This window comes from Cibotium barometz, chromosome 27 (genome assembly GCF_041138505.1).
Source record: "Cibotium barometz isolate CiBa-2024 chromosome 27, ASM4113850v1, whole genome shotgun sequence".
In the NCBI taxonomy this organism is placed as follows: domain Eukaryota; kingdom Viridiplantae; phylum Streptophyta; class Polypodiopsida; order Cyatheales; family Cibotiaceae; genus Cibotium; species Cibotium barometz.
Genome location: NC_141072.1, coordinates 29508516 through 29523663, shown reverse-complemented (window position 1 = coordinate 29523663; position 15148 = coordinate 29508516). Strand labels below are relative to the sequence as shown.

The 15148-nt window shown below is 48.7% G+C and overlaps 1 protein-coding gene across 2 annotated transcripts in view; it reads left to right on the top strand.

The window, feature by feature from the left end:
• Positions 1-12344, top strand: part of LOC147623265 (uncharacterized) — a 33062-nt gene extending 20718 nt beyond the window's left edge. For both annotated transcript variants that reach the window (XM_086821363.1, XM_086821364.1), the window contains 2 exons: positions 10381-10491; positions 10603-12344. In XM_086821363.1, the coding sequence (XP_086677489.1) occupies positions 10381-10491; positions 10603-11352 (861 nt within the window). In that variant the 3' untranslated portion in view covers positions 11353-12344. The remainder of the gene's footprint in view (positions 1-10380; positions 10492-10602) is intronic.
• Positions 12345-15148: the final 2804 nt, after the last annotated feature.

Below are 15148 nucleotides of genomic sequence, written 5' to 3'. Positions count from 1 at the left end.
GTCTAGGGACTGGGCTGGGCCGGAGCTCAACGGGCCCCACGACACGTGAGACCGCGATCCAACCATATGACCACTGGGAAGTCGGATCAAGGGGTTCCAGATCAATGGCTGCCTCAGGCGCTCCTCATCGGTGCTCGGGGGAGTCTGGAAGAGTGACGGCCTCAGATGCGCCCAGGCCCTCAGAATGCAGCTGCAAAACGCTCCTCGAAGCCAAGGCCCACTCCTCTGGATCGCTGCTCTGTAAAGATCCACCTGATGCTGGGGGTCCAGGGGCCGCTAAGAGAAGGAGTGCGGCTGAGAATCTTGGAAACAAGAAACTCCTTCCACGGCTCAGCGCTTGGTAGGAGGCCACGAACCACCAACTTGCCAAGCAAAGCTCGGCTTTGGCAAATCGGATCAACAATGCCCAGGCCGCCTCTCTTCCTCGGCTGAGTGATCACAGCCCATGCCACCTTGGCCCTGGCGGGCCGCCCGTCGCCACCGAACCAAAGAAAGTTCCTGATGAGCCTCTGCACCTGGCCAATGCATGCTCGAGAGAAGGCCCAGCAAGAAGTGATGTACCACATGGTAGCAAGCAGAACCTGGTTGGCCACAACCACACGGCCAGCCAGAGATAAACGAGCGGTACTCCAATACAGAAGCTTCTGCCGAATGCTCAGAAGAAGGGGGGCTATCTGTTGTTCCGGAGATATGTCGATGCCCACATAGCATCCCAAATAGCGCACTGTAGTGCCGGGGGGCAGTCACTGAAAACCATCAATTGGCCTCCAAGTCGGCGGGGGCATAGAACTGACCCACAACCCACACGACTTGTGCCAGTTGATCAAAGCGCCCGAAGCTCTGCAAAACCTGTCCATGGCTGAGGCGAAGCGGCGGAGGTTCTCCTCTCCTCCCTGAAGATAGACAGCAGTGTCATCCGCAAACTCCGAGTCTAGGAGCTCCTCCGAGGTGCGGATGGGGAGTTGGAGGCCCCGCAAACCTGTATCCTGTGCCGTCAAAAAAGTGCTCATGGCCTCCGCCAGAAAAAGAAAAAGAAAGGGCGCCAAGGGGCACCTCTGTCGCACCGAGCGCGAGAGCTGGAACCTCTCTCCGCGCACGCCCTGTATCAGCACCTGGCTATGAGCCGATGTGTAGAGTGCAGAGACCCCACGGATCCATTGAGGGGGGAAGCCCATCCTCTCCATAGTGCCTTCCAAGAAGGCCCAGTCCACCCGATCATATGCCTTCTCGAAGTCGAGAAGGAGCACTGCCAGATCCTCTTGCCGAAATCTAGCCAAAGCCGTAGCCTCCCAGAAAGAGAAGATGTTATCCAGGATGCTCCTATCTTGGATGAAGCCTGTCTGTGTGGAGTGGATGATGTCCGGAAGGTGAGGCTGAAGCCGCCTGTTGATCGCCTTAGCTAGGACCTTGTAGGCCGTGCCTAGCAAGGTGGACGGTCTCCACTGTCCAATCTCCAGTCTGTCTCCTCCCTCTTTGGGGATCAAGTGAATCAACCCCTCTGCCATGCTGTCCGGCATGTCTCCCGTCTCCATAATCTCCTGGAATGCCAATCTGAAACCCCTATGTAAGAGACCCCAGTACCTCTGGAAGAAAGCCACTGAGAGACCGTCCTCTCCTGGGCATTTGCCCCGAGGAAGTGCCTGAAGAGCCTCCTCCAGTTCCGTATCTGAGAAGGGGGAGAGAAGGGAGTGCTGCAAATGGGCCGGCACAACCGGTCTCGTGAAGCTCCAGACTGCCTCCCGAGCCTCTCTCACCTTGTCATCTGCTGGCTCAGCAGAGAGCGGATCCGTGTAAAAATCTGTGGCTATCGCCCGAACCTTGGGGGGATCCACCACAACCTGGCCATCAGCCTGCCGAAGACGCCTGAGACCCTCTCGCCCGAAGCGAGGCCCTGTCGCCTCAAAGAAATCTCGAGTCACTCTGTCTCCAGCCTGTGTCCAAAAAGAAGCCCGAGCATGGAATCGGAACTCCACCCTCCTCTCCTCGATGGATCTGATCTCTGTGCGAGCTGACTGCATCTGCTCTGAGATCCAAGGGCTCGTAGGCTCCCTCTCCTGGAGTCTCTGAAGGGACGCTAGACTCCTCCGCAGGCTCCTCTCTTGCTCTCTGAAGGCCTCCAGACGATCCAGGGCAGCCTGTCTGAGCATCCTACTGATCTCCTGCAAGCCCTTGGCAAGATCGCTGGCTGCCGATCCTCTCCTGAACTGCAGCTCCTGCCAGACCTGCTCAACTCTGGTCACAATCTCGGGCTCCTCTATGAGACAATCTGGAATCCGGACGCTCTGGCCTCGCTCTCCTCTCGTAGGGTCCTCGATCTGGAGAAGCACTGGAAAGTGGTCTGAAAACGAGGAGCCTGCAAGTATGCCCACAGTGCCACCTCTATCACAAGCCCACTCATCAATGTAAAACCTGTCGATGCGGGAAAGGTTAACTCCTGTGGCCCGTCTATCCGAGCGCGAGAAAGATAAACTCCCTTGCAACCTGCCAAATTGCGAGAGAGTCCACGGATCCTGGCCTCTCACCTGCAGCACTAGTTCCTCCCCGGCAGCGAGCTCCGGCCCATGAATGGTCTCCTGGCTGCCCCCCATCCTGTCCTCTGCATCCTCTAGCATGTTGCAATCCCCCCCTAGGCACCAATGGTCTGCCATGGGGAGGGACTGCCTAATGGTGCTCCAGAACTCGGCTCTCCCGGTCGCCCCATTAGGGGGCGTAGAAGTTGAGGAAGCCAATGCGGTCTTCCCCAACCCGAAAGGTGATCCACTGCGCTCGACCCTGGACCAGAGTGCCAGAATCCACAACCTCGGATAGAAGTTGCTCACTGACTGAGATGCATACTCCACCCTGGTTCCCCTGGGAGCCATATGTCGGTGACCAAAAAGTGTGACTCCTGCCTGGCAAGATCTTCCCGCAGGTGCGGATACGCCTGCAGAAAGGTGGTGTTCCTGGATGAAAAGGATATCTATGGGTCCTCCAACGAGAGCCCTCTGGATCTCCTGGCGAAGTCTGCCCCGACCAATGTAGCAGCGATGTCCACCAAGACCCTGGATGTTCCATGAGAGGATCCTCATGGATGAGCTATGGCAAGTGAAGCAGCCGCCACTGGCTCACCCCTCTCAGCCGGCCCGGATGATCTGCCCTCCACTATGTGAGTCTTGGGCGCCGGCTTGGAGGGAGAATAGTCACTGTCTGTCCGGGTGCGGAGTCTCTCCAAAAAAAGGGTGACCTGTCTCTGTGTCCAGCCCCACTCCGCCTTCGCCCTGTCCAGGGCATAGGCGTGAGACCAATCCTCTGCATATATGTATCTAAAGGTAGGTTGCACCCTCGGGGCGGCATGGAGGAGAATCAGTAGCACCGCCTCAACTGAGGTGTGGACCGGATCCGCCCGCCAATCTCCTATACCAAACAAGCTCATGCGGGCTGAGTGTAATCGGGTCTGCAATAGGTCCGTGAGCCCCAAGTCACTGAAGTGGTGAGAAAACTCCAGTATCTGATCACGCAAAACTTCCTCTACAGAGTTGCAATCCCATGCTGTGTCTGGGGCAACACTGAGAGGAAAGGAGAAGGCCACCATGCTGCTCACCACTGAAGGAGAACGAGAGGGATGGCACACCACGCAAACTCGCAAGGGCGCGACCAGTGTCTCGAACGGGCCAGCATCCAGCTGGAGGCACCTGAAAAAATCGTAATCCACAGGGAGCCCCATCACACGCGGGGGCCCCCCAGGGGAGGCTGGAGAGAACTTTGTGGCGGGCAAAGCTAGGATCGCCATCTCCACCGGCCCGGAGTGGCGGTGGAACAGCCGCTGGACTGAACTCTGGCCTACCCAGCTGCGCTGCCCTGGGGCAGTGGGTGGTCTGGCGAAGTATCCTGGAGAGGCCGAGGGAGGGATGGGGGCTCGCGGAGAGGAGGGGGGAGAGCGAGGAGAGGATGGAGAGGCATCTGCCAGAGGATAGGTGTCAGGGGGGGCCGCCGGGGGAGGCGGGAGGGGGGGGGCTGGGGGGGAGAGGGGGGGGGGGGGTGGAAGGAGTGCTCTCCGGGTGAGGGGAAGAGGAGCCGGGGGTCGCAGAGTGCGGCCCAGGATCCTCAGGAATCTGCTCCATGGAGGGGACGGGGCCTCCCGCGGGGGGAGGCGGAAGCGGGGTCTCCACGTGGGGGGCTCCACTGGCGGCCTCAACGGGCATTGAGTCTGAATCCTCGTCCATCGGGGTGGGACCTGCTGGCCGCCTATCCCTGACTGGAGCATAAGTGCGGGTAGGTGCCTGGGCGCCAGCCGGAGTCACCTGTCCGCCAGCCTGTGCTGCCTGCTGGCGTCTGCGACGGTCCCTGCGGGCCGGGCGTTTCCGCCGGCGAACCTCCTGCCATCCGCCAGCCTCCTGGGTCTGCGCGGCCTCCTCCGTCGGGGCCTGCTCGTCAGATGATGGCGCCTGCTGAGACGAGCCAGGGATGTCCGGTCTCTGAGGTGGATGGCCACCCCTCGGGTCTCCTGTTGGGGGTCCAGAGGCGGCAGAGCGTGAAGGATGAGCCCCCTTGCGGGGACAGGCGCGTGCGAGATGGCCCATCTCCCGACAGGTGTAGCACTGGCCGGGGAGGCCCGAATACTCCACGCGCTGTATCAAATGTCCTCTAGAAAGACAAGGGAGGAGGATCGTCTTCGGGAGGGACTCCGGTGACGGAACCACAACACGAATGGCCGGGAGTCCTGCTGCCCGAGCTATCACTGAAGCCGCTGTCTGAGGCGTCTCCACCACCTGCCCGAACGCCTTGCCAATGGATGACAAGAGGGGCAAGTACTCCTTACGGTGTCCAAGAAAGCAGATAGTGATGGGAAAACCTGTCGTGCTTGCTAGCGGGTCAGAAGCGGGGTCGAAACCGTGAGTCCATCGCGCCAGGAACGCCCGGGATGAGCGGAGGGCAATGGGGCTCCGAGCCAGCACCATCTGAGCTGCCTGGGGGGACTCGAAATCCACTTGGTAGTAGCCACGTCCCAAAAAATCGACGCTGACGATCTTGGCAGGCACGCCAACGAGGCTGCCTTGTAGAAGGTCGCGAAGCTCTCTCTGCATCGGACGGCTACCCACTATCTTGCAGACCAAGGAGGCGGCCTCAAGAGCGGATACTGTGGAAACAAACAGCTAATGATCTGTAGCTGTGAACTCCAGACGGAGATCGGAATCGGCAGGGGTAGTCGGAGCGGCTTCCATGGAGTCCTCCAGAGGGAAAAGGCCAGAAACCGGGGTCACCAACGGGAGGGACACAGCCCTACGAGGAAACGGAGAGGCGGAAGGTTAGAGGATAGCGGGGGCGGGGTGGGGGGGGAGGGGGGGGGGGAGCTGAGGCGGGGGATAGCGGTGGGGGGAGGGGCGAGACGGAAGGGGAGGAGAGGGAGAAGGCGGGGGGAAGAGGCGCGCAACGGAGGAGAAGGCGGGGGGGGAAGAGATGGCGGGGGAGAGAAGCGAGGCGGAGGAGAAGGCGTGGGGGGTAGAGATGGCGGGGGGGGAAGAGATGGCGGGGGAGAGAAGCGAGGCGGAGGAGAAGGCGTGGGGGGTAGAGATGGCGGGGGGAGGAAGAGATGGCGGGGGAAGGAAGCGTGGGGGAAAGGAAGAGATGGCGGGGGAAGGAAGAGAAGGCGAGGGGGGAAGAGATAGCGGTGGAAGGAAGCGAGGAAGCGGGAGAAATGGCGGGGGAGGAAACGAGGAAGGAGGCGGAGGAGGAGAAGGCGGGGGGGGGGAGAGAAGGTGGGGGAGGATGCGAGGAAGGAGGCGGGGGAGCGAAGGCGGGGGGGGAATCGAGGCAGAAGGCGGGGGAGAGATGGCGAGGAAGGAGGCGGGGGAGAGGACGGAGGAGAAGGCGGGGGACAGGTGGGGGGGAGAGGGGGGCGCAACGGCAAGAAGCAGCGGGAGGGGGAGAGGCGGAGCTCGCAGGAGCAGATCGTCAACCTCACTCACGACGAGCCGGTCGTTTTGAGTACTCACGTCATAGGCTTTTTAACCAGGCATTGCCCAAGCATTTAAAACTAGACATACAAATCAAAATCAAATTCACAAGCACTTATGCTTTCAATTTGAGCTCATCAAGGAAAGCTCCATCTGCTAATGACGTCTAGAAATATGTCATGCCATGTCAATGGGCTTCCTAGGCTCGTACATGTCAATAGAACACTTGGCATGACATGCACACATGTCAAATGGTGACCCATCCATGGCCATGTACGTGCACATGGTTTAATTTTAAGCCTGGCAAATTAGGGATTTGTGACATTCCTCCCAGCTTCTATTCAATTGCTTGCAATAATTCTTATGACAAGGTATTGGCGAGTGATCTTGCCTCCACGGCTTTTTCGCTCCTTGTGAAATACTATCTGTTCAGGCTGCAACACCTCCTCATGCTCATCCACTTTTGGTGGATCTTCCAAGACAAGCTCTATTGGAGGTGGTCCTTCATATGGCTTCAACTAGCTCATATGGAAAGCGTTCTTATGGAAAGCGTTCATATGGAAAGCATTGTGCATCTTCCAATGATCAAGCCTAAATGCAACATCATTTCTTTGTTTGGTCACTTGGAAAGGACCATAGTACTCGACAACTTAGGTTACCTCCCTTCTTGTCCAGGCCTCTTTCCAAGGCGTGCTTTTTCAAACTTCAACAATACCCAATCACCTTGTTCTCTCTGTACATGGCTTCTATGTTTATCTATTGCCTTTTTATGCTTTTCTTGAGACCTTTGTATAGCTGTTCGGACTTGTGAAAAGGCAGTTTCCAGATCTCTTACATATTCATCAGTTGCAAAAATCTCATCCTTTGTACGTAGAATGGGTGGCAGCACTACCTTGCCATAGATCATCTCAAAAGGTGCCTTTCCAATGGATGAATGCACTGTGTTATTGTAAGCAAATTCAACGAATGGCAAGTTCTTTTCCTAGGCTATTTTCTATTCAGCCACATAGAATTTCAAAAGATCTAGCACTGTTGAATTTACAATTTCATTTTGTCCATCAATTTGTGGGTGGTATGTGCACAAAAAATTCAGCTTGATGTCCATGCTATCAAACAATGCTCGCTAAAATAAGCTTGTAGTCTTGGGATTTGTCCCCAACAATTGATTTAGGTATCCCATGGTGTTTGAATTTCTAGGAAAGAACTGATCTCGCCATGTGATTTGAGTATATAACATGCACGTTCGTAAAAGGTGATTTTGGACATGTTCTTGGATTCATCTAGGTATATGATTTGGCAGAAGTGCCTTGCATCTCCAGAGGTTTGACAGAAACTCAGTACGAAGGCCTTTGTGTGAATATATGCTCTTATGTGTGTGTGTGTGTGGACAGTGGAGTGCGTGTGTGAGAGCATATCTTGATACAGAGTTCTACACCCACTATTGGGCACTGATGACGTTTGTGGGGATGTCGTAGTATCTAGTCCATACTATGCATAATGGAGTTGATGGTTATATAGTCTTGTGGGTTGACTACCATGAGTATATAACATGCACGTTCCTAAAAGGTGAATTTGGGCATGTTCTTGGATTCATCTAGGTATATATGATTTGGCAGGAGTGCCATGCATCAATTTAGCCATCCACCAATCACATGCAGTGTCTTTGAGATGCATACCCATATGGCGAAGCATAGACTTCTCTATATAGTCACCATCAGTAAAAGCAACCTCAAGTTGTTGGACAAATGCAAGTGCCGTACTAATGTCTCTCTTGCCATTGTAGGTGTCAAATTTCACATCCTTATCACTTTCCTTGAAAGTATGAAGCCTTTTAGATGAAATATGTGAAACAATAGGTTCTTTAGCAAGAGATCTCTCTTTTTCTTTCCGCATGTTGAGAATCGCTCTTTGTATGTGGGCCCCGATCCTTATGCATATGTGAAGTAACGTGTTGGGATTCTCCATGATGGGAGACAAGTTTTTATGGCTGATGCATCACACTCTTGTCCTTATCACGGTTTTCGGCACCTTGCATATGCAAATAAGAGCGTGCATGAACCTTGGGATAAGTATATCCCATTTGGTTGCAGTAAACTAGAAATTCTTTTTATCTTGCAACTGTGGAAGCATAAACAGATGCAAACTCGTAAGTCTCACCATTGAGCATACACTGCACAATGAGTAATCTGCCTTTTGGAGCATTGTAAGCAACTACCGGTTCCAGTCTCGTCTTACAAGAAGACACACACTAGAGAAAGTAGAACAACCAGCATAATATATACAATACAATCAAAGAATCCAATCCGGCCAGCCAAAGTATGTTGCTTATGTTCCTGAAGACATAATATGTTTGGCTTCATTCTATGTACATAGTCCCAGCCATACTCTATTTATTCAAGTTGCTTAAACCTTGTACATTATAAAACATTTTTTTGAGACGTGTTTTCATGATCATTTTTTTGAGAGGTGCGAGCCATATCAATGTCAGCTTGCATATTTTGTTGCATATTCTGTAAAGTTTGCATTCCACCTTGAACTACTAGAGCCCAAAGCTTTCCTATATCAACTTCTGGTAGATGTTCTGGTCCACATTTTGGATCGTATTGGTCGGGGTCTGACAGAAATACATATACATATGTACATACTACATACATACACTCGTGTGTGTGTATGTATGTATGCATGCATGCATGTGTACATTGTATACATGCATACAACTGTGTGTATGTACATACAAACCTCTCCTTCAAGGATCGAGAAACCCATTAAAAACCCGTACTGTTCTCAGTGCTCTTGGACGACATCACGTGTGCAGGTGAACACCACATGTCTGGCATGGGGTGTACTCTGCTGCTGTGGCTGGTGAGTGCTCCCAGGAGCGGGCTGGCCCCTTGGAATGCTAGTTGTCCTTGGGTGAGGGCTTAACGAATGAATTATAGCAGTCTAAGTCGTGTCATGCAGTATCTGCGTCCTGGCATGTAGCCTCAGGATTCAGCTAAGTCTCCCGGTGGTGACACAACTCTAGCAAGAATAACCCCCGATGTAGTAGTATCACTCACCTCTCTGAAGAGGCGATAGAACCTCCCTTGTATCTCATAATATGGTGGGCATCTGAACAGGAAGTGCTCCTCTATCTCTATGCAGATGTGTTCCTCTCATCGTACCCTTTGCTCTTCTAGAGAGAGAAAGAAAGAAAGAAAGAAAGATGTATTAACGTCTGCGAAAGGCCAAAGTGGCCTATGAGACTAAAACATAGTACACAGCTGATGGTGTCTCATCAAAAGTAAGACAGAAAGGACTAAAAAAGTCCTAAAACAGTCCTAAACAGCTATGAAAGGAAAATACTCCTATTGAGGTACAACAAAAGTATATAATATCTACAACTAGCATAACATTGGTGTAATCTGCTCGTCTCTTGTGGCGGGTGATGATGGCTCTAATCCACCGCCGGTGATGAAGCGGCCGTGGACGAGGTCCTGGTAAGCGTGGGCATCTCGCTCGACAAAGTGCTATGGCTCTGTCAAGGGTGACTCCTCCTGAAGGACGTCTCTGGGACGTCTGGCTCTCTGAGGGGGTAGTGGAGGTCCTGGTTGTATCTGCCGGGATGGTCCTGGCCTTGAAAAAATCTGTCATGGCTCGTTGGCGGGGTGGATCCTGGTGTGCTGTCCTGGCTCGTAGGAGAGCCTCTCGATGGCGTCTGAGCTCCGATAAGAAAAGCCCCAAACACCTCTGATCCTCAAACTCCATCACATGTTGTAATGGTCCAAAATCCTCTCGGAAGAGACACCGGTATCTCCCCCGTATCTCATAGTACACAGTTAATCGGCATATGTATTATGTAGTGCTCCTCTGACTCTCACTTCTTGGTGACAAATGCGGTCTTCTGGCTTCATCCCCTCGGATCTGTCCAATGGCACTGCGAATGCCATGTGTGAGAGAGAGAGAGATAGAGAGCCCCGCTTAACGTTGACTTTATTGATCTAGAGAGACCAATCAACAGAGAGACTTGAACCTAGGTGGGTCCATGTCATCCCAAGGGCAATCCCAGTAGCCATTTCTACCCCACGATGGGTGGCAGAAAGGAAGTGAGAGTGTCCTCTTTTACACACACCCCCGAGAGAGAGAGAGAGAGAGAGAGAGAGAGAGAGAGAGAGAGAGAGAGAGAGCGATGCGTGCGAACACACAAGACACACACAATGTGTGTGTGTGTGTGTGTGTGATGTCCAGGTTTAAACTCACACCCCCTGCTGGGCAGCATGGGACAATAGCCACTCTGGCAAGGGCCTGTTAACTGGACACTTGGATAACCAAGTCTCTTTTCCTGTGTTTCAAAAACTGTCCTAATATAAGGCAGGCTGCCCAAACCTTTGCTTAAAGGCAGATAACTAGGGTAAAGTTCTTTTTGTTGGCTTTTTTTCTGCATATCTAACAATGTGTCCTTACCCAGCAAGAAGATGAAGAGGCAATTAAGGTGCTTCGTCGAAGCTTGACATTTAAGGCGTCGCCTATGCCTAGCTTTTATCAAGAGGGTCCTCCACCTAAAGTCGAATTGAAGAAGGTTGGTATCGCAGGGATGCTTGTAATATCATACATTGTAGATTTTGCATATACTCATTCTCTTCTGTTTTTGATAAGTTTGAGAGCCTGCATTGCCGTTTGATTGATGCAGATCCCAACTACACAACCGAAATTGCCAAAATTCAACACACGGAGCAGCCGTGCGGGCTCAGAAACTGGGTCAAATGAGATGTGCAGATCTCCTGGGCGTGAGGTGGAGCACAGCAGCAGTGACAGCCTCCAAAAGCTAGTGGAGGGAAATGCCTTTGACGGGTCAGGTAAAAGCAGAGTTGGCAATGCAAAGAAAACCATAATGCATTGTCTGTCAAAGCCCCCTGCAGAGCTGCAATTGACTTTGAAGTCTACTGCCAAGAACAAAGATTCTGAATCACCTTTCTCTAATAAGGGAGGGGCTCATGCTGTTGGGGAAGCAAATGAGAGGGTTAGTATGGCTCTGGTTATGGGAAGTCAGCAGATGGTACGCAATGCAGAAGGCAAAGGGACTTGCAGTGAGAGAACTAAGGCAAAAGAGCCCCTCAAGGGAACACTTGCGAAAGCAACCACCGAAAGGGCTGAGAGAGCTAAGGGCAATGGCAGCAATAATGTACTGAAGAGTCGTGCTAACATGGGCTCAAGTGTCTCTTCGACTTCTAACAAGATGAAGCCTAAGGTCCAGCCGTTGCCATGCAATGTGAGTGAGGATTTGTCTCTGCAAACAACCAGAAGTACAAAGAAGGAACGCTTGAAGGCTTTGACACCCTATTTCCGGAAGCGTGAAAGCTTTGGGAATGCGATGCAGTCAGCAGCACCCAATCAAAATGTCGCCGTCCATGTGGATGCAGATGCTACAGTGGGTATATGATACACTCAGCTCCTTGTGCTCTGCCTCATCAAAAGTTTGACCCAATACATGCATAGCCTTCCTTCGGTCATTATAACTGAAGCACAGTAGAGCAAGACTGACCGACCTGACACTAAACTCTGTATCGACCATCAGGATGGAAAGTTTTCGCTGTGCAGTCAAACCATAGCACTGATTAGAGGAGCAGATTAAAGAAAGGCTTTAATCATTGCTTTGGGTGCAAAACCCTTCTCCAATCATCAGTATTTCTGGTCTCCATGTGAATTCCAAGAATAACATGGAAACGATGGCTAGTTATGGATGGCCATGCATAGGCCTTCAAAGCTTAATGGCAAACTATCTAAGGATTTAGAGCCTTCAGGTTTAAATTTTTTAATCCAGATGGTTGCTCCGAAAAATGCTATGCTAGTACAAAGAGGGTGCACTTCCACAGTGTCTTCCTTTTCCATGATGCTTATTATTAGGCTTTTGCTTTGTCAAGACTATAGACCTTTTCTTTAAAAAAGTGGGTGTCGATGGGTTTTGAATCCAATGACGTTTTGGTAGGGAGTGATGTGATTAACCACGTTGGCAAGAGCTTCACTGACAAAGAATGGAGTTTAACGTAAGGGTTTCGTTTCTTCTTGTAGTTTACAACATTGATCTAGTGGTGTAGTTTGAAATTTTGATTGGTTTACTACTCTTTTAAGCTAACCACACATGGAGCAATTCTTGGATTGTATATGTAGGTCTTTGTGCTTCTAGCATTTATATCCATGCTACTTACATGGGTTACAACTTGTCACATGTATAACATCAATATTTGCTACTTGATTTTTAAACCTTAAATAGGGAGTACTTGAATTTTATTATCGGAACTCATATGCTTAGAAAGAGGTATAGTTTATTTTTTTAAAGAGAAACTTAAATAGGGAGTTTGTATGAGTCTCATGTACGTAGGTGATGTTTTTTTTCTATGGAAAGTGATTTTTTCAAGCAGAAACCAAGTTCTTTGTAATATTTGAAGTAATATTTGAAACATGAAGTAATATTTGTAATATTTTATTTTGTCATCCTGCATAGACAATGACACTCTAACATGCACAATAAGATGTGTAATATCATCATCTATTTTTACATAACTTGGTTTTTTCATTTTCTACATCTTTAAACCATTCATCTCATGACTGGTCAAGTGGTTTGATGTATTAGAATCCACATATCATATATCTTTAGATTTTAACATATCTCGTGTTGTGGAACTGAGCATGTGTTGTATCACAAATAATTGCTCACTTATGTCATCACCATCTTGTTTCTACATCTATAAACCATTCACCCCATGACTGATCAAGTGGTTTGATGTATTAGAATCCACATATCATATATCTTTAGATTTTGACATATCTCGTGTTGTGGAACTGAGCATGTGTTGTATCACAAATAATTGCTCACTTATGTCATCACCATCCTGTTTATTAGATGTATAGTTGTCTTGTTGTAAATTTTTACTTTTAATGTTAGTGTTTTTTCTAGCAGTCCTTGCCATGTGTCTTGGTTTGCCACAATAATAGCACTCTGCTATTTGCACTCTAATTTTTTTACCAACCACCTTGGTCCTTTCAGCTCCTCTTGTCTTTAGACTTAGTCTCTTTCACTTGTATATGATTGTTAGTCTCTTTCATCTGTATATGATTGCTCTACTGTGAATCATTGGATTGTTGTTGTCCATCGTTTTGGTTTTCATGTCGATTATCATCTTGACCTCGATCATAACCTTTATCTCTACATCTATCTAAATTGGAGTAGAAGGCTTGTTTTGACGTGTTCTTGTTATTCATAATTTTGGTTTCTATGTCGACCATCATCTTAATCTCGACCATGACCTCTATCTTTATCTCTAGCTAAATTGGAGTAGAAAGTCTGTTCTGATGTGTTCTTGCTTTGTGAAAAGTCTTCACAAAGAGAATTTTTCTCTATAATCAGTATAGATACTAAATCCCGAAAGTTTGGAACATTCTCTTTGACTGCAAATGGAGGTCTTGAATGGCTTGTATACGTCAAGTTCGTTTAGACAGACGCTCATTAAATCATCTTCCATCGATATATTAATAGATGTAAGGGATTCAATAATGTCTTTGATCTTTTAAGACATACTTATTGATATACATGGTTTTCTTCTCCATAGTATGCAACTCTTGTTTTAGCTGATGTTTCCTTGCCTTTTTGTTAGTTTGGAATATTTGCACCAGGTTTTGCCATGTAACTATGAGCATCTTGTATGTGTTCTATCATTGTGTATGTGATATTGGTTGAAAGTCAATACATGACTTTCCTTGCACCCTAGTTTCATCCTTGAACGTCTTTATATCTGTTAGAGTGGTATTCTCTTCAAACAACTCTGGAGACTCCTTATTTTTTCTTTCGACATAGTTTTATCCGTTATAGGAAATTTGTCATTACGAACTTCCAAGCATGGAAGTTGTTCTTATCTAGCTTCTAGCTTCTCACTAACAATCTGATTGAGTTCGTTAGACAACTCTAGGGTTTAATATTATTAAATCCATATATTAGCTTTAAAGTGCTAATCCATATTTAGTGGTGCTAACTAGTTTACACATGTACCATATACACACAATTAATTACAAAGAGATAACACATTTGAACAAGAGATTAAGCACATGGTTATAAGATGTTGAATCAAGAAGTTCAAGTGGAAATGACTTTAATTAGAAACACTTGTAATTTTGTAGTACTCTAGTGACATGGTTGGTCACACTGAAAACAAATGATGCAAACATTGAAAACATCCTCTAGTGACATGATTGGCCACATTGAAAACATATGATTATGGTTGGAGTTCTATGATGGGCTATGGTGGCTAGAGTAGGATAACAACCATGGAGAGAGAGAGAGAGAGAGAGAGAGAGAGAGAGAGAGAGAGATGTATACACAATGATTGGGACTCAAATACAATGATTAGATTACATAGAAAATAGTAGAAGTAAAACGTACTTATAAGGTGATGGAGAAAGAAAAGACGTGGTGGAGAGTGGATAGTGAGATGTAAATATTTTAGGGCGTGGCATAGCTAGCCCCATGTTCACATAAAATGCGTGGCTATAAATAATAGATGCTAAGAGGGGTTTCACACGAGGTGCACACACAAGATAGAGATGGTTCACGCACAAGGCTCTAGATATCCCAACACCCATAACATTGATGTATGTTGGATGTCAATGCTCCATGCTCAGGTAACTATGCATTATGAGCACGATTCCCTTGTAGGTCCCAATTTAAACACCAGATGGTGGTTAAGTGATGCCAAATAGCTAGAGACAATTCTAGAGAAAGCTTGCACAACTAGCTAGGCTAAATGCATGTCCGATTGGTTATTTCTTTGGAGTTGAAAAAAGAGGCATTGTTGTGCCACTCAATTGAACCAATAATGAGATGCGCCCAATAGGGTTAATTAGCTTGGGGATGGAAGGGACACTCCATGTTTCCTAGGGGGGCTTATCAATCCTTTGGTCCAAAGGGCTACTATACCATGCCCTATATGGTTTCTACCACCCAATTGTTTGAATTGTTGGTGGTCATTTAATGGCTACATGCTATAAAAAGCACGCATGGAATCTATATTAAGTAACATTTCTTTTTTGCTTATATTTCTTCACTTTGTCCTTGGTTTTCTATAGCTCTTTCCCTTGTTTTTGATGTTTGGTGGAGTCTTGTTGTCTCTTGCTATATAAAAGCTCCTTATCTTACTAGAGGGGTTTGGCTTGTTTTTTTGCAAGATGAGAAGGAGAAAGAAGAT